Here is a 15,569-nt window from a genome sequence, read left to right as displayed (position 1 = left end):
GAACGCGGTAGCGAGTGCAGGAGAGCTGGCGACTGCACACTGTGTCGATGTGTTTGGGTCTGGGAAGAAGAGGAAGGATGAGAATACCCCATGCCGAGCTCTGAGAGAAGAAGATGCAGCATGTCCTTGTCTGATTGGTCTGAAAAGCCAGATCGGTACGTTTTCGATTCTTGTGGAATGAGGTTGGATGTTGATTCTATCTTCTGGGGATACAGCTTCATAAATTGGATTCTCTCGTCCTCCTCCGCACGGATCTTCGTATCAATTCCATATCAAGAGAGTACCTTTTTTACAATTTCTCGCTTTTCATACAGAAGATTAATAAAGCGAAATAGCTTGGGAGGATAGAGGAGAGTAAATACGAAGTCGAGTACGCGCAAATATCCACTTGCTAAAAGTTGTCCGTCTTTTCTACAATATAGGATCAGAAGAAGACATACGATTTTTCGAATTTCAATTTTTGGTTTTCTTTATAGAGAAATACTATAAACAAGGCGATCACCGCCAGGATTATTGCGTGAATGACCCTTGAGAGTTACTAGAAAGCTCTGTACGTACTGATCAACGGTTACATCGAAAATATGATGTGCAACAAGCCAGGGGATCACAACCTCCTGAATGGCAAGACTTAAAGAGGAAATCGTAATAGCGGACATAAAACCAACGAAAATCTGCTTTCAAACAGGAAAAACTTCAAAATTCGTTCGATTTTTTTGTTTCTCTGATCCATTTCACTCTTTTCATCCATCTACACATACAAACTAGGTCAAAGCCGACAAACAAATAAAACTGCCAACCGAAACTTGTTCCGTCCAACAAACAATCCAATAGAGCATGGCACAACTCACAACATCCTCGATAGCTTGCTACTCCAGCACTCCTCCGACGCCTCACGACACCTCTTCTTCCTCACTGGCGTCTCCGGCACAATCAAGAGCTCCTACATCGCACTTCTCTTCTCTCCTCTACTCGAACCTCCCCATCGCCTCGCGGTCCCTCGCTCTCTCCCGCATCCACCTTCATCACGCACTGCATGAAATCAAGCAGAGCCGAGCGACTTCCGCTCAATCGGCTTCCGTCTTCGTTCGAATCCGCACAGATCATCGGCGGTCGCCTCTCCACGACTCTCTGCACGCGCGAAGGCAGCACCGGAGTCACGTTGGCCGATTCTCCAGAAGGCCATGTCCAGCTTTCATCCGATGCGCATGTCGATCGACGCTCCAACTGAGAGGTTTCGATGGGCGATTCGCTTGGCGTTTCGCACTCGGAAGGCTCGTCACTGTCGAGAATCACGTCTTCTTCGTCGCTTTCGATGATCACACGACGGCGGTGATGGGGAAGAACGATCGTTTCGTCGCGATGCTCGCGCTCTGCGATGCGCTGCTCATTGCGCTCGTGCTGACGAGCACTTCGACGAGGAATGGACGCAGTGAACTCAGAGTCGGGGAACGAGTAGTACTCTAGATTGTGGATAGAAAAGGCCTCGGAATCATCCGTTCTCAACTGAGTTTCGTAAATGATGGGATCGTCGTCATCCACTAAGAAGTCGTCAACTACGTATTCGTTTAGGTTGTTAGCTTGGGTGAATCTAGATATCAAGAGATAGATGCGACAGCACGTAAACCCTTCAACGAGAATGTCATTATCAGGTTTGTGATCTGGGATCTGAAGAACCGACACTCTCCCTGGTTTATCGATTCTCTCTCCTTGTATCTATAATCGAACGCAACTCTGTGATCGCAACTGTGCAACGCTCGATCTGATGAAACGTCTGCTTGCATAAAGGACACGAATTCGTAACCTTTGACCATTCATAAATGCAGGTAAAGCAAAACAAATGGTTGCAGCCAGCAATCTTACCTCTTTCCTCAATAGTTCGTAAACAAATCGCTATTTTCTTAGTATCCGTTCTACATTAAGTACGGCAATCAGGTTGGTCTTGAGATACACTCAGCTTCTGTGAAGTTCTCAACGAACTTGGTTCACCCTTGCTTTGTGAACCAACTGGATTCATTTTATCTAAATGAATCTGTGCCTTTACAAAAGCGGGCAATCCTTTAGGTATACAATCAATAATTTGAAACAATCAACTCTCAAAATTCCCTCCATATTTGGAAAGTGGGATTTTTAATATGGAAATTATAAATGGATTCCTATTGTGAATGATCAACGATTATTAAAAATATATGTAATACAAGGGAATGAGAAAGCGATGAATAGATTCATCATCGAGCCAAATTGACTGGAAAATCGCGGTTACTCCTATAACAGTGAAATTGAAAGAAATAGAAAGAAATACCACGTATTGTGCTGGATTTGAATATTATGTATAGAGGAGACATGAACAATAATAATAATGATTATATAAATATGGGTTTGGACGAAATCATCTCCAGAAAGAGGAGCAATCAAATAAAGAGGAATAAGAACCAAATGAAGTTCAACCGGGATAGTGTTATTCGTATCTTGTGTTTTTAGGGATAATCTCATACTAGGCAAGCCTGGAGTGGCTTATCGTGGCAGAAACGACTATGTAAAGCAACAGCTGAATAACAGAAATGGTCGTTCGGCCGTATTCTATTTCTGTTCCCAATGTTCTGTTTAGAGAATGATGCAAAACCGCATTCAGGACAGAAGAAGCCGCAACATGGAAGGAAACTGGAAGCATGATCGTTTTTCTGGAAGAGCTCAGGGTGCTGCACTTCCTCAACAACCTGCTCCTCAAAGTATGTTCCATTCTCAAGATGATGAGCTTATCTAACACGTGTATTTAGGAATCGCACCAGCTCCAGTGACGTTCGAAGTCGGTAGTATTCTCTTTCCAAAGTCACCACTAGCCACCCAGGTGTTTTTCGGAGGATTAGACCCCTCTGTTGATCGGGATGTGTTGGAAAAGCTTTTCGGCAGCGTACCGAACATGGTGTCTATACTCATGGATACGGATAGCGAAAACCATTTCAAAGTAGCTACTACTATTAATACGAATGGTGTTAACTCCAGGGAACCGGAGCAGTGACGTATTCGAACCGCACCGATGCAGAGAAGGCGATCCAGACATTCGACAATCAGCGTTTGGATTGCAATGGAATCTCGATGACAATGCGTGTACGTATGATTGGAACCGTCGTGAACGTGAACAATAACAACAATAACAACAATAACAACAACAACACGCAGTCTGCTGATCCGAACGGGCTGCACATGGCTGCCATGGACAATCCGAAGTACACACAGACTTGGCTTCCTGATTCGATAGCGACCCCCGCTTTGGACCCGATTTTGTACCTGTCGATGCCTAACCAAGAGCACGTAAATGGCAAGAATGGATTGTTTGTTCACAAACACGGCCAGCTAACACTATATAATAGGATGGATTATTACTTCATCTGCTTCAGTCTCTCCTCCCTGGCCTTCAGCATCGCGGGCGGCAGCGGTCGTTTGAACGGCAGGAACTTGATTCCGCCCATCCACGGCTGCAACACCTCGGGGATCTCCACGCCCTCGCTCGTCTGATAGTTCTCCAGAATGCAGCACAGCGTCCGCGTCAGCGCGCACAGCGTCGAGTTCAGCATGTGCACGTACTTCTTCTCCTCGTTCTTCTTCTTCGTCGCGCCGCACCGAATCTCCATCGCGCGGCTCTGATAATCCGTGCAGTTGCTGCACGACACCAGCTCGCGGTACGCTTCGTACCCCGGGAACCATCCTTCCAGGTCGTATTTCTTCGCCGCCGCGTTGTTCAGCGCGCCCGACACGATGTTCACCACGCGGTACGGCAGATTCAGCGACTCGTAGAACTCGCGCGAGTTCTGAATCATGTATTCGTGCATCGCCCAGCTCTCCTCCGGCTTCGAAATCACGAACTGCTCCACTTTGTCGAACTGGTGCACGCGGAAAATGCCCCACGTGTCCTTCCCGTGCGCTCCGGCCTCCTTCCGGAAGTTCGTAGAGAACCCCGTGTATTTCAACGGCAGCTCCTTCTCGTCCAGCCACTCGCCCATGTGATACCCGCAGATCGGCTGCTCCGACGTCGCGATTAAATATTTCTCTTCGCCCTCCTCCCCTTCAACGTGGTACAGACTCTCGTCGAAGTCCTCCAGCTGCGCAACGCCAGCCATCACGTCGCGATTCATGAAGTACGGAGTCTGCAAAAGCGTGAATCCGCGCTTTGTGTTCCATTGCATCGCGTACATGATGATCGCCTGGTTCAACAGCACCGCAGAACCCTTCAGGAAGTATCCACGATGACCCGCTACGCGCGTTCCGCGCTCGGGTTCGTAGCCATCGAGCATCCACAAGAGCTCGTGATGGCAATACATATCCTTGGTCATGGGACGGGGCGTTCCCCACTTCCAGACAACACCGTTGTTGTCCTCGTTATTGTCGATGATGCAAGTGTCCGATAATATGTTACCGATCTTGCCCAACTTGGCATCACGCTCCACACGCACTTTCTCCACTTCCTTCTCCGTTTCTTCGATCTTTGCAGTCACCTCCTTCACCTTTGCGGCTTCCTCCGCTGCATCTTTGCCCTCCTTGCGAGCCTTTCCGATCTATTGATCAGATTCAATTGTCGAAACATACAGCAGTGGACAAAATACGCTTTTCCTTCTTCATGTTGTCAATGCTTCCAACAAGAGCTCTCCATTTCTACAGTGAATTGGAAACACGAAAGGTACATCATCCAGAGCGATCACTTCATCGACAAGCTCCACGCTGGCAAAACGGTCTTTCTGGGATTTACGAACCAAGTCCGGGTTTCCTCCACGCGAGACACGAAGCAGGTTAATATCAATAGGCATTGTGAAATTAATAAAATATGTTAAGCACTTGATTGGGTGTATGACCAAACCCCCACTTTGACCCGAAAATATGGAATTCCAGAATTTGAGATCCAAGTCACTTGCTTGGTTCCTTATCACTGACACCATTGTTCCAACAATAGAACTTTCCACAGAGAATTCACTCCATCTTTTTTCAATGCCATTTTATGAGAACCTTGATTTCTCTCTTTTTCACTTTTGGTTCTATACACGAGTCGTATAAGCAGTGTAGTCCTGTTTCATTCAAAGAGTTTTCTAATACTCCTTCAAAGTACTGTACTGTTTATGTTATGGAAGAAAGGGGATTGATCGAAAATGTTCTACGAGAACTGCTAATCAGATCAAGTGATCCACAGTAGTATCAGACTGGACCCTTTATTCTAGATCAATTACCATAAGAGATATAATGAATTCCTTTAGTAACAGTGAAACCAATTTAAGCATGACTTTTGCTGAACAAAATATAGAATATATTATCGAAACCTTTAATGTCTGCTGTTGTCACTTTTCTTCATCTAGATATTATATTCCACTCTGTGTCGAATTAATGCCGAGTATTTTAGCTATGTTGCAGAGCGTTGTAGGCGTTTTGATGTGTCTTACTCAATTCAGTGTCATCGTTATCATCGACAACTGCGAAAGTAGATATCCGTCTATTTTACAATTCTAGCTGGAGTTTATTAGTTCAATAGAGCCCCTAACTCCTTTCATGCTCTTTTGGCTGTTTCATTCTCGCGAAAATATAACCGAAACTTATTCTGTTGAGTCATGCAAGCAGGTATGGAATGCACTTTCGGAGTATGACAAGAAAGTTGTATGTTTTTGGCACATGTAAGCTGTAGACATATCAAGAATCCCTTCCCCAAGCACGATATGAGTATAGCCGGCGCTATTCGTAGATTTCCAAAACCGTAAGATAACATTTTAGCAAAGAAGAATCTCCCTCTTTGCAATACCGTCAGCCCCGTTTCTACAACTCCTCGTTATCTCTTCCTACACCACTCAGTTGTTTATTTTCCTCTCTATGAACACATTAGTGAATGCCTCCATCCCTTCTTCACTCCGCACCACTCTCATTTCTTTCATGTCTGAATCGCATAGCCACTCTCTGGATGCTGCAAACGATCCAGTTTTATTGCCTTCTTCCTCTTCTAACACTGCTCCCTACCTAGAGTCTGCATCACTGATCTCAAAATCTAAAACGAGTAAGCCTAAGCGTACGATACAGCATCGTCGTGAGCGCATCCCTTATAATGTGTTTCTTAAAGTACGAATGAAGGAGGAACGCAAAAAGAATCCACGTATATTATCGTAATTTCTTTGTTATTCGATAGAAATCACGTTTGTGGAGTTGTCGTCCCAATTGTCCAAGGAATGGAAGTTGTTATCTGAGGCAGAGAAGATGGTTTCTTTCATTCTTCTTGATTAGATTTAGAAATACAGCTGTAATAGAACGGAAATGGATGAGTGCTTTGTTTGTTGTGCCTATCAACTTGATACTCCCTTATTGTATCACAAATGCAAACAGAAGCAGACACGATGAACCATTGTTTTTTCCCTTGGTGTTATCAACCAAACATAGAAGAAGAGTGTCAAACAAACAAAGTGAATACATTTATAAACGAGCAAAATAATCATAATAATTTTCCCTATATACTCTGTTGATAGTATCATCACTGGCGCGTTGAATAACTTTAGGATTATTGAACCAGTCCATAATAAGGTTGTACTGATTACGAGCCTGAGCTGTCACTCTTCCTTGCTGCTGCTTCTGTGTAAAGATGGCTGTGATGTCATTCTTACACTTTTTGATCAGGTTGTATCGTTGGGTAAACTGGTTGAGCTGGGTCATAGAGATGCTATGCTGGAATCCCACAATTCGAGTCTCTAGTCGATGCCCCTGTCTTCCATAAGAGAACTCAAGTTCACCCTTGGCATTCATTTGCATCTCAATAACAGCCTGACCAAAGAAGCCTCGAATATTAAACGTATCCAACTCGCGCAGATTTCCAGCCTGGTGATCGTCTCCATCAGTCAGGATCTTCACTCTCACTCCATTCCAAGAAAACGCATAGGTTTTTCGCTCCACAGTCTGGCAGCGAACTCCAGAAGGGAGGACAAGAACAGGTGGATTATTACCAAACTGAACATACACCGAGTGGACCACAATGGGATGGATGACAGGGCAGGGGAGAGGATTCTGAAGAGGAGGGTCGTGCTTGCTGCAATACATATCAAGACAGTACCATGCAGCACCATGAGCCACGATCTCTGCAGGATTCACGTTGTTAAGAATAGGAGTATTAGGGAATGCCTTCTCCAAGGAAGCTCTCACTAACGGAATGTAGGAAGATCCTCCTACAAGGAGAATAGCATCATTAGGAGTCAATACAACATGTGTGTACTGTAGTAATCGATGGCAAATATCCAACGTTCTCTGGATATACGGGAAAATAGCCTTCTCAAACTCATCTCGATAGATATCAAAGTCGCATTCAATAGAAGAATCAATTAAAGAGATATCAATATAAGTTGACTTCATTGTAGATAACTCAATCTTTGCCTTTTCTGAAAGATCCTGGAGCCGAGAAATCTTCTGTCGATTCCACATATTGATATCAATTCCATGTTGTACCAGCCGGTCCTGTATAATCTTACACATCTCATAGTCAAAATCACTACCTCCTAAAAAGGGGTCACCATCACTTCCAATAACATCATATAAAGCATTCTTTGTCTCTACCAAAGCAAGATCAAAAGTACCTCCTCCTAAATCATACACCAGAACATGGCGCAGTTCTAAAACGGGAGGCAGGTTACTTGCCAACGCTGCGGCACTAGGCTCATGAAATAGAGCCAGAACATTTAAACCCGCAAGCTGCGCAGCTGCCAGAGTGGTATTCTGCTGAGATTGCTGGAAAAAAGCGGGTACTGTGATAACAACATCTGTGATTTGATACCCCAAATAATTCTGGGCTTCATCAACGAGATATTTCAAAAAATAGCTATCAAGGACTTCAGGAGTACAGACCGAGTAACTGTTTCTATCTTGAGACGAAGGAACCACGAATACTGGTACATCACCCCACTGCATAATAGAAAACTGATAGTTCTTTCTCTGGACGAGATCTCCAATCTCGTTATAAGTTCTTCCAATAAATCGCTTAACATCATAAAAAACATTGTCAGGTTCATTGTGGGCATGGGCCATAGCCAAACTTCCGAATAGCATCACTCCATCTCTAACATATATAGCGGATCTTATTGTGTTTGCTCCATTAATAGGTACAGGTTCTATACTACCTTTGTGATAAGCATACACGCAAGAATAGCAAGTTCCCAAATCAATTCCAAGGATCGGATATTGCTGCATAGCAAAAAAAATATAAAAATAAACTCTTAACTCAGTATAAGGTTTTGGATAAAAGAGTCCCATATATGATTCGTTTTACTTACTATTATTACTGCGATTACCATATTTCCGTTTTACTATTATAAAAAAGCTTGTTAGAAATATCTTCAGTATATACTATCGTCCTTCCATCTATCGGCTCACATTATTAATATGTATCGATAGTCTTAGACATTCACATCGGTGTAATGATGTCCTTTTCTTTCCACGCATTTTTAGGGATGCAATTTGATTTCCATATCTATAATCATAGCGGATTTTTATCTTGCTTGCTTTCCTTTGATCGATTTATTGACAAATATAGCGGCTTTTTTGTGGTTATATTTTATCTGTCCTTGGTATGTTTTTGCTATGTGTTTTATATCATCTGTGAATATCTTTCTAACGAAATTATAGATTTGTTTAAATGAAGCACAACAACGTTTTACCTAATGCTCACTTTAAGAAGGACTGGGATCGCCGTGTGAAGACCTGGTTCGATCAGGCTGGACAGAAGAGACGCCGCAGACTGCTCCGTAAGGAAAAGGCTGCCGCGATCGCTCCTCGCCCTGCTGCCGGACTGCTCCGTCCCGTTGTCCGCTGCTCTACGCAGAAGTACAACATGAAAACCAGACTGGGCCGTGGTTTCACTCTGCAAGAGTTGAAGGTGTGTTTCGGTTTGGTTTGGTGTGTAATGGAATAGGAGGCCGGAATCAACCCCCGTGAGGCTCTGACGATCGGTATTGCTGTGGATCATCGTCGTGTGAACCGCTGCGTGGAGTCTCTGCAGGCGAACGTGGAGCGTCTGAACGCGTACAAGAGCAAGCTGATCCTGTTCCCTCGCGGAGTGAAGGGAGAGAAGGGAGTGGCCACTGCTGAGGAGATGGCTGCTGCCACCCAGCTGAACGGTACCATCCTGCCGATTGAGAAGGTCGCCCCGAAGGTGGAGTTCATGGAAGTGACTCCCGAGCTGAAGAAGCGGTCTGCGTTCATGGGACTGAGACAGGCTCTGTGCGATGCCCACAACTTCGGTAAGCGTGCGAAGCGTGCTGCGAAGGCCGCCGAGAAGGAGAACTAAGGGGAGAAGGAAGGAAGGAAGGAAGGAAAGAAGAAGTTGTGAGGAGAGTCAAGGACATTGCGATTGTTTGATCGAACAAACACACGGACAATACACCCCCGAAGTGAGTCTTCAATACACTTAGTGGTGATGATGAGCACGACGCATCTTGGCATAGAGTTCCTTGATAGCATCTCTCTTAGCAAGAGCTCTCTTGTGAGAGTGAAGCTAGGGGTCATTCAGAACGGTTTGAACCTACTCGCTTCTTGGCAAACTTGTACATCTTCTTTTCGGTGTTGTTGCCGCCAGCCTATGAAAATCAGTACATACCGTCACCCTATACCTTCAGGATATCCATCATGTGCTTCTCGTAGGGGATCATACCAGTGACCTCGCTGATAAGCTCACGAACAACCTTCGATCTCTTCGAGGTGTGCTACATAATTAAATCGTCTCCAACAGCTACATACTCTCTTCTGGCAGTGGCTCACCTTCTTCTCCAGCTTCTGGGTCTGGAAACCCTTCTCTCTTCCGCAAGCAATGCTTTCCCAAGGTCCCTTCATGGTGATTGTCGCTTTTCTGTATTGGACAACAGCAAACTTGTGGGGGTATACATTCCTTTAAGCCAGTTCCCCAATACCCTTTTCGATCAAGGGGGTATTTTCAAATTCAATAGTTTCGAGTTATACGATCGCGCTAAATGCGAAAATGAATGTGAAATAGAACTAGGAATCGAGTCATATAAGAAAGTGATTCGATGTTCAATGCTATTCAAGTTTCATCCCTTGTTGATTTTCCATCTATTTCGCACTGATTACACCACTGTCCACATTTTTCATTTTTTCTCCATCCACTATGGTGAAACGAAGCTCATACAAGAGTAACAGTTCGGATAACCCCGATCGTGTGCGTAAGAACTCGAATATGCGTGATCGGTCCACCATCAACCGAATGCATATGTATCGAGAGGGAAAGGCGAAATACGACCGCGATGGAAAGGTAATCGGCGGGTATTTGCGGAGCACGACCAAAACAGCAAACAAGGAAATAGAGGGACCTGCTCGCATTGCCCCCAACAGAAAGTGGTTTGGAAACACGCGAACAATTACTCCAGAGAAGTTGGACACGTTTCGTGAAGAGATGGCGAAAACAGTAAATGACCCGTATGTTGAATGTGGCTTTGCTTTTAGCATCCAGGTATTCTGTGGTTTTAAAGACGAAAGTTCTTCCTATGAGTTTGATCACCGATTCTTCCAAAGTGGAGCGGATGAATTTGCTCACGACGGAGTCGTTCCAGAGTACTTTCGGTCCTGACAAGCGTCGTAAACGGTACTCGCCTCATGTGTGTATTTTCCTAATGGTTAGTGTGAAATTGGCGGCAACCGATCTGGCGAACTTGGTTTCGGATGTTTCCAAGAAGCAGAAACTACACGAGGAGAAGCAAGAAGAGAAGCCGCGCTTGAACGACGAGATCTCGCAAGCGGCCGCGAAAGACATTTTCCTGACCGCCGGGCAAAGCAAGCGAATCCACAGCGAGCTGTACAAAGTGCTGGACTCGAGCGATGTGGTGATCGAAGTGCTGGACGCACGCGACCCTCTGGGCACGCGTTCGAAGCAAATCGAGGAGTATCTGAAGAAGAACATGCGTCACAAGCACTTAGTGTTCATTCTGAATAAATGCGATTTGGTTCCCACATGGTGCACAAAGAAATGGGTCGCGATTCTTTCTGCCGAGTAGGTTCTTTTTCCTCTCTCTTTCGACCTTCTAGATATCCGACGTTGGCTTATCACGCGTCCTTCCAGCACTGCTTCGGCAAAGCCGCTCTCTTCGATCTGCTGCGGCAGCTCGCGCTGCTCCACAAGGACAAAAAGCAAATCAGCGTTGGGTTCATCGGCTATCCGAACGTCGGGAAGAGCAGCATCATCAACACGCTGAAGAAGAAGCAGGTCTGCAAAGTCGCGCCGATTCCAGGCGAGACCAAAGTGTGGCAATACATCACGCTGCTTCGCAATATCTACTTGATCGACTGTCCTGGAATCGTTCCGCCCACCAACGACTCGGACGCCGAGATTGTGATCAAAGGTGTGGTGCGCGCAGAGCGCTTAGCGGACCCGGAGATGGTGATTCCGGAGGTTCTGTCGCGTGTGAAGAAGGAGTACTTGCAGAAGACGTACAACATCGAGGATTGGGAGGATTGGGAGGATTTCTTGGAGAAGATCGCGCAGAAGTTCGGGAAATTGCTGAAGGGCGGAGACGGCGATACGAAGCAGGCCGCGGTGATGCTGATCAATGATTTGCAGAGAGGAAAGATTCCGTATTTTGTGCCTCCGGAGGAACCGGAGAAAGAGGGGAAACCGGGGAAACCGGAGGAGGAGGAAGAGAATGGAACGATAACGGAAGCGTTTGTGGATGAATTGAATAAAGAAGGAACGAAATTGCTGGCAAAGGAAGAGTCGAATGAAAAGGAAAAGGATACGAAATCCAATGCCAAATCCAAAGCGAAGGGAGCCGAGAAAGGAAAGCGAAAGGAAAGCGAAGCAGCAAACGATTCCACGAATGAAAGCAGCCGAAACGATCGCGAAGACGCGATTCTGTTAACTCTCTAACCCTCGTCGCAATGCACTAGTTCTTTTATTCTTTTTTATTCCATTCATTCATTCATTCATTTGTTTGTTTGTTTGTTTGTTATCGCAATTCATTCAATCGTTTATTCTCTCAAACTCATCATAATCACACTACAGCTTTGACGCAATTCCTCCAATATCTGTCTCTAGCGGCAAATACACCGTCACAGCCTTCGCTTTCTTCGCGATTTCCTTCAGCATGTTCACATATTGCACTCCGATCAAGTACTGCGTCGGGTCCTTCGTCACGCCCTTCAACGCCTCCGCCACCACATTCAAGCTCTCCGCCGTCTTCTCCGCGATAATCAGCCGAGCGTTCCGGTTTCCCTCCGCGATCGACTTCACGCTCGTGCTGTCTCCCGTCGCGCGCGTCTTCGCCGCCTGGCAGTTTCCCTCCGCCTGCAGCCGCAGCTTCTCCGCCATACCTTCCGCCGTGACCTTCTGGGTTCGGCGATAACGCTCTGCGCGGATCTGCTCGTGCATGGCCTGCTGGATGGTGCGCGTAGGGTCGATTTCGAGGAGATCCACGCCGGTGACGGTGAGGCCCCAGTCCTGGCAGATCTTGCACACCTTGTTCGACACCAGCTTCTCGATCTCTTGACGAGACGCCAGGGTGTCATCTAGACCCATGTCGCCGATTACGGAACGGAGAGACGTCTGGACGAGACGCTCGACCGCCTCCATGAGGTCGTAGGTCTAGAGAGAAGGAATTGTGCGAGAGTACTTCGTAGGCCACACGGACGGGGTCGGTGACTCTCACGAGCATCATCGGATGGACACTGATGGTCACATTATCGCGAGTGATAATTTGTTGAATAGGGAGATCAAAAATGGTCTGGCGCAGGTCCAAATTGTAAGAGAAGGTTTCCTGGTAAAAGCCGGAGGAAGAACCGTCCACGAGCTAAAATTTAAAAACGGGGTAAGATAGCTTACGAAGGTTCTCCAAATAACCTTTCTCGGAACATCCACAAAAGGAATAAGGACATGGTATCCAGCATCACACTAGAAATAAGTGTACATCGTCTCTGCCTGCCTTTTTATAAAACCTTCCAAATCGTTCCACAATAACTGCGGTTCCTTGCGCGACGATGATAACACATTTGCACAAAAACCAATACTATGTGATCAAAGGAAAACCCGATAATAATACAAGCAGAATTAGTAGGATGAAAAAGGCAAGAATGCATCCTCCCAAAACATTATCATTGTTTTCCATATCTTTTAGAATTATTTTATAACTTAAAAATAAGTAGATTCGGTACACCGACTGTTTTGTCCAGAATATTGGAATTGCAATAATCGATTATCACCTATTACACTTATAATCTCCTCTTATGTATGCTTTCAGGGTAGGCTAAGTTAATCATTAGTTCTATCGACACAAAATAGAATATATAGGCTATGGAGAGTCGCCATTCACGTGTAAGTGCTTATTTTGATAGTTCTTACTCTAGATGAATTTGATTATTGTTTGTTTCAACTTTCAGATAGACATAGTCGAGATCATCGCGATTCTGAGCGCTATTCCAGAGGAAGGGACCATGATAGAGAACGAAGTCGAGATGAATACAGACGTCATGACAGGCATCGCGAGCGCGACTATGATAGCGGTCGGAGAAGAGATCGCAGTTCTGACAGAAGCCATCGTTCAGAGCATTCTGCGGAGCGAAAAGAACATGCGTCTCGTGGAGTGACAGATGTTCAGGCTCCACCTGCTTCTACTTCTACTTCTACTACTACTGCTAAACCATCAAGTGAAATTCCCGATCCTAGCGCTGCAGTTATTGCAGCAATGGAGGCTGCTAAGAAGCTATCCCTATCCAGTTTGCTTTATCGCACTCCATGATCCTGTAGTGAAAGCTACCGCAAAGCCTCGTATGTCTCGCTTCAGCAGCTCTCTCCTAACAAAGAAAGTCTATTTCCCGCTGCAGAACGACATCGATTACAAAGCCATCTTCAACGGTCCCTTCCGCCTCGAAGTCGAGACCGACACCCACACAACGCTCACCGTGGGCGGCAAAGACGTCGCTTTCTGCCTCTTCTCTCCCTCTAGATGATGGTGACCGAGATGGACGAGCCCCTGCACGTTCTGATCTCCGCCAGCAACGAAGAAACGCTCAACAGCGCCGTGGAGCGCGTCGAAAACGTCTTCACGCAGCCCGACCTCGCGCGTCGACTCGTCGAGAAGTCGTTCGTAGGATTCTTCCGCGGTTTTCACGCAGAAATCGGTCGAAACGCCGGCGGTGGACTCGGTGATGTCGGCGATCCCTTCGATTTTCAACCGGAGCGAGTTCAATGGCGGTGAGGACGCGGGAGAGCGGTGAGAGACAGACGTGGAGATCGAGACGATCCAGGTTCCGTTCGCGATCGTGGGTCTGATCATCGGGAAAAACGGGGAGAACCGTCGACACCTGCAGGATATTTTCAACGTCAATCTGCGAGTGGGCTTGCTGTGAATCGTGGAAACGTAGATCCAGCAGGAGAACGAGGTGTCGGGGAATGCGGTGATGCGCGACGTGACGATTCGCGGGCATCGCGATATGATCGAGAAGACGAAGGAAGTGATCCAGACGCTTGTGGAGACGCGGAAGGGCGACATCATCACGCGATTGCAGAGCAGTCGCGACGGATTCGAGAAGGTGGCGGTGCCCAACGATAAAGTGGGGCTGGTGATCGGTCGGGACGGCTGCGTGATTAAAGAGCTCATGTCCAAGACGAGCACGCAGATCCAAGTCCCGCGCGACCCCGATAAAAAGGACCCGACGAAGCGGTACATTATCATCACGGGCGATCCGAAGAACGTGCTGGAGGCGAAGAAGCACATCCAGGATATCATCGACGGGCAGATGGGCAGCATTCCGCCGGACGTGCCGGTGTGCACGATCACGGTTCCGGACGATAAGGTGGGGCTGGTGATCGGCAAGAAGGGCACGATCATCAAGGACATCCAGAGCAAATCGCACGCGTACATTCAAATCCCGGGCAAGCCGGTCGAAGGCATCTACCCTCCCGTCCGGTAGTTCTTCGGTCGTTGGTGTAACGGGCAGAGTGATTAACATTGGCGGCACCGAAGAGCAGCAGCAGCTCGCCAAGGCGGAGATCCAGCGGATGATCGGAACCACCGTGGGCACCGGAACCGAATATCGCGAGAGCAGCAAGGCCACGAACCAGTGGGACCCCATGATGATGATGCAGCAGATGCTCACCTCCGGACTGGATCTCAACCAGCTCGAGCAGTACATGCAGATGCAGTACCAGGAGTTCTACCAGCACCAGGCCGTCCCTCCGGCGGGAGCCGTGGCGCCAGGCGCGGGCTCTGCAGGGATGCCGGGCATGGGAGCCGTGCAGGGAGCGCAGAGCGGCGCGATGGAGGGGTCGGGCAATGCCCAGATGGGCTCGGCGTTGCCCGCTTCGATGGGAGCGATGAATCCAATGGGAGGAATGAATCCGATGAACGGAATGAATCCGATGGGAGCGATGAACCCGATGAATGGAATGAATCCGATGGCTCCGATGGCTCCGATGGGCGGAATGGGAGCGCAGAGCGGTGCGGTGAGCGGAGGCGTGGAGAGCGCGAAGGAGGCGAAGGGAGAGACGACACAGAAGGCGGAGGAGGAAGCGCCGCCGGGTTTTGACGACGATGAAGCGCCGCCAGGCTTGTGATTTGTTTGTTGGA

General features: G+C 47.1%; 9 protein-coding genes; 4 read left to right on the top strand and 5 right to left on the bottom strand.

The window, feature by feature from the left end:
• Positions 1-2,325: 2,325 nt before the first annotated feature.
• GSBLH_T00000360001 (uncharacterized protein) lies at positions 2,326-3,324 on the top strand (the record flags this gene model as incomplete). XM_013038551.1 has 7 exons in its annotated part: positions 2,326-2,461; positions 2,496-2,572; positions 2,606-2,726; positions 2,775-2,807; positions 2,838-2,962; positions 3,001-3,224; positions 3,257-3,324. 7 exons carry the CDS (start codon positions 2,326-2,328, stop codon positions 3,297-3,299), a joined length of 759 nt encoding a protein of 252 aa, XP_012894005.1. The 3' UTR covers positions 3,300-3,324.
• A 24-nt stretch (positions 3,325-3,348) lies between these two features.
• Positions 3,349-4,799, bottom strand: GSBLH_T00000359001 (uncharacterized protein; the record flags this gene model as incomplete). XM_013038550.1 has 3 exons in its annotated part: positions 3,349-4,550; positions 4,582-4,647; positions 4,677-4,799. The coding sequence occupies 3 exons, from the start codon at positions 4,797-4,799 to the stop codon at positions 3,378-3,380; spliced, it is 1,362 nt and encodes a 453-aa protein (XP_012894004.1). The 3' UTR covers positions 3,349-3,377.
• A 1,627-nt stretch (positions 4,800-6,426) lies between these two features.
• On the bottom strand, positions 6,427-8,256 carry GSBLH_T00000358001 (uncharacterized protein; the record flags this gene model as incomplete). XM_013038549.1 has 1 exon in its annotated part: positions 6,427-8,256. One exon carries the CDS (start codon positions 8,254-8,256, stop codon positions 6,436-6,438), a length of 1,821 nt encoding a protein of 606 aa, XP_012894003.1. The 3' UTR covers positions 6,427-6,435.
• A 370-nt stretch (positions 8,257-8,626) lies between these two features.
• On the top strand, positions 8,627-9,349 carry GSBLH_T00000357001 (uncharacterized protein). XM_013038548.1 has 3 exons: positions 8,627-8,878; positions 8,915-9,058; positions 9,092-9,349. The coding sequence occupies exons 1-3, from the start codon at positions 8,834-8,836 to the stop codon at positions 9,287-9,289; spliced, it is 387 nt and encodes a 128-aa protein (XP_012894002.1). The 5' UTR covers positions 8,627-8,833; the 3' UTR covers positions 9,290-9,349.
• Positions 9,350-9,375: 26 nt separating this feature from the next.
• Positions 9,376-9,843, bottom strand: GSBLH_T00000356001 (uncharacterized protein). XM_013038547.1 has 4 exons: positions 9,739-9,843; positions 9,612-9,704; positions 9,528-9,578; positions 9,376-9,496 (listed from the first exon to the last, which is right to left on the bottom strand). The coding sequence occupies exons 1-4, from the start codon at positions 9,829-9,831 to the stop codon at positions 9,410-9,412; spliced, it is 324 nt and encodes a 107-aa protein (XP_012894001.1). The 5' UTR covers positions 9,832-9,843; the 3' UTR covers positions 9,376-9,409.
• Positions 9,844-10,099: 256 nt separating this feature from the next.
• On the top strand, positions 10,100-11,875 carry GSBLH_T00000355001 (uncharacterized protein; the record flags this gene model as incomplete). XM_013038546.1 has 4 exons in its annotated part: positions 10,100-10,431; positions 10,466-10,597; positions 10,634-11,002; positions 11,038-11,875. The coding sequence occupies exons 1-4, from the start codon at positions 10,124-10,126 to the stop codon at positions 11,873-11,875; spliced, it is 1,647 nt and encodes a 548-aa protein (XP_012894000.1). The 5' UTR covers positions 10,100-10,123.
• A 120-nt stretch (positions 11,876-11,995) lies between these two features.
• GSBLH_T00000354001 (uncharacterized protein) lies at positions 11,996-12,662 on the bottom strand (the record flags this gene model as incomplete). XM_013038545.1 has 2 exons in its annotated part: positions 11,996-12,589; positions 12,618-12,662. The coding sequence occupies 2 exons, from the start codon at positions 12,660-12,662 to the stop codon at positions 12,005-12,007; spliced, it is 630 nt and encodes a 209-aa protein (XP_012893999.1). The 3' UTR covers positions 11,996-12,004.
• Positions 12,663-12,679: 17 nt separating this feature from the next.
• GSBLH_T00000353001 (uncharacterized protein) lies at positions 12,680-13,116 on the bottom strand (the record flags this gene model as incomplete). XM_013038544.1 has 3 exons in its annotated part: positions 13,044-13,116; positions 12,827-13,010; positions 12,680-12,794 (listed from the first exon to the last, which is right to left on the bottom strand). Exons 2-3 carry the CDS (start codon positions 12,889-12,891, stop codon positions 12,680-12,682), a joined length of 180 nt encoding a protein of 59 aa, XP_012893998.1. The 5' UTR covers positions 12,892-13,010; positions 13,044-13,116.
• Positions 13,117-14,148: 1,032 nt separating this feature from the next.
• GSBLH_T00000352001 (uncharacterized protein) lies at positions 14,149-15,556 on the top strand (the record flags this gene model as incomplete). Its single annotated transcript, XM_013038543.1, has 4 exons — positions 14,149-14,194; positions 14,225-14,334; positions 14,365-14,909; positions 14,941-15,556. 4 exons carry the CDS (start codon positions 14,149-14,151, stop codon positions 15,554-15,556), a joined length of 1,317 nt encoding a protein of 438 aa, XP_012893997.1.
• Between the last annotated feature and the right edge of the window lie 13 nt (positions 15,557-15,569).

This window comes from Blastocystis hominis, assembly GCF_000151665.1.
Source record: "Blastocystis hominis, Singapore isolate B (sub-type 7) whole genome shotgun sequence assembly, scaffold_0".
Classification (NCBI taxonomy): Eukaryota; class Bigyra; order Opalinata; family Blastocystidae; genus Blastocystis; species Blastocystis hominis.
This window is presented reverse-complemented; position numbering and strand designations above follow the sequence as displayed.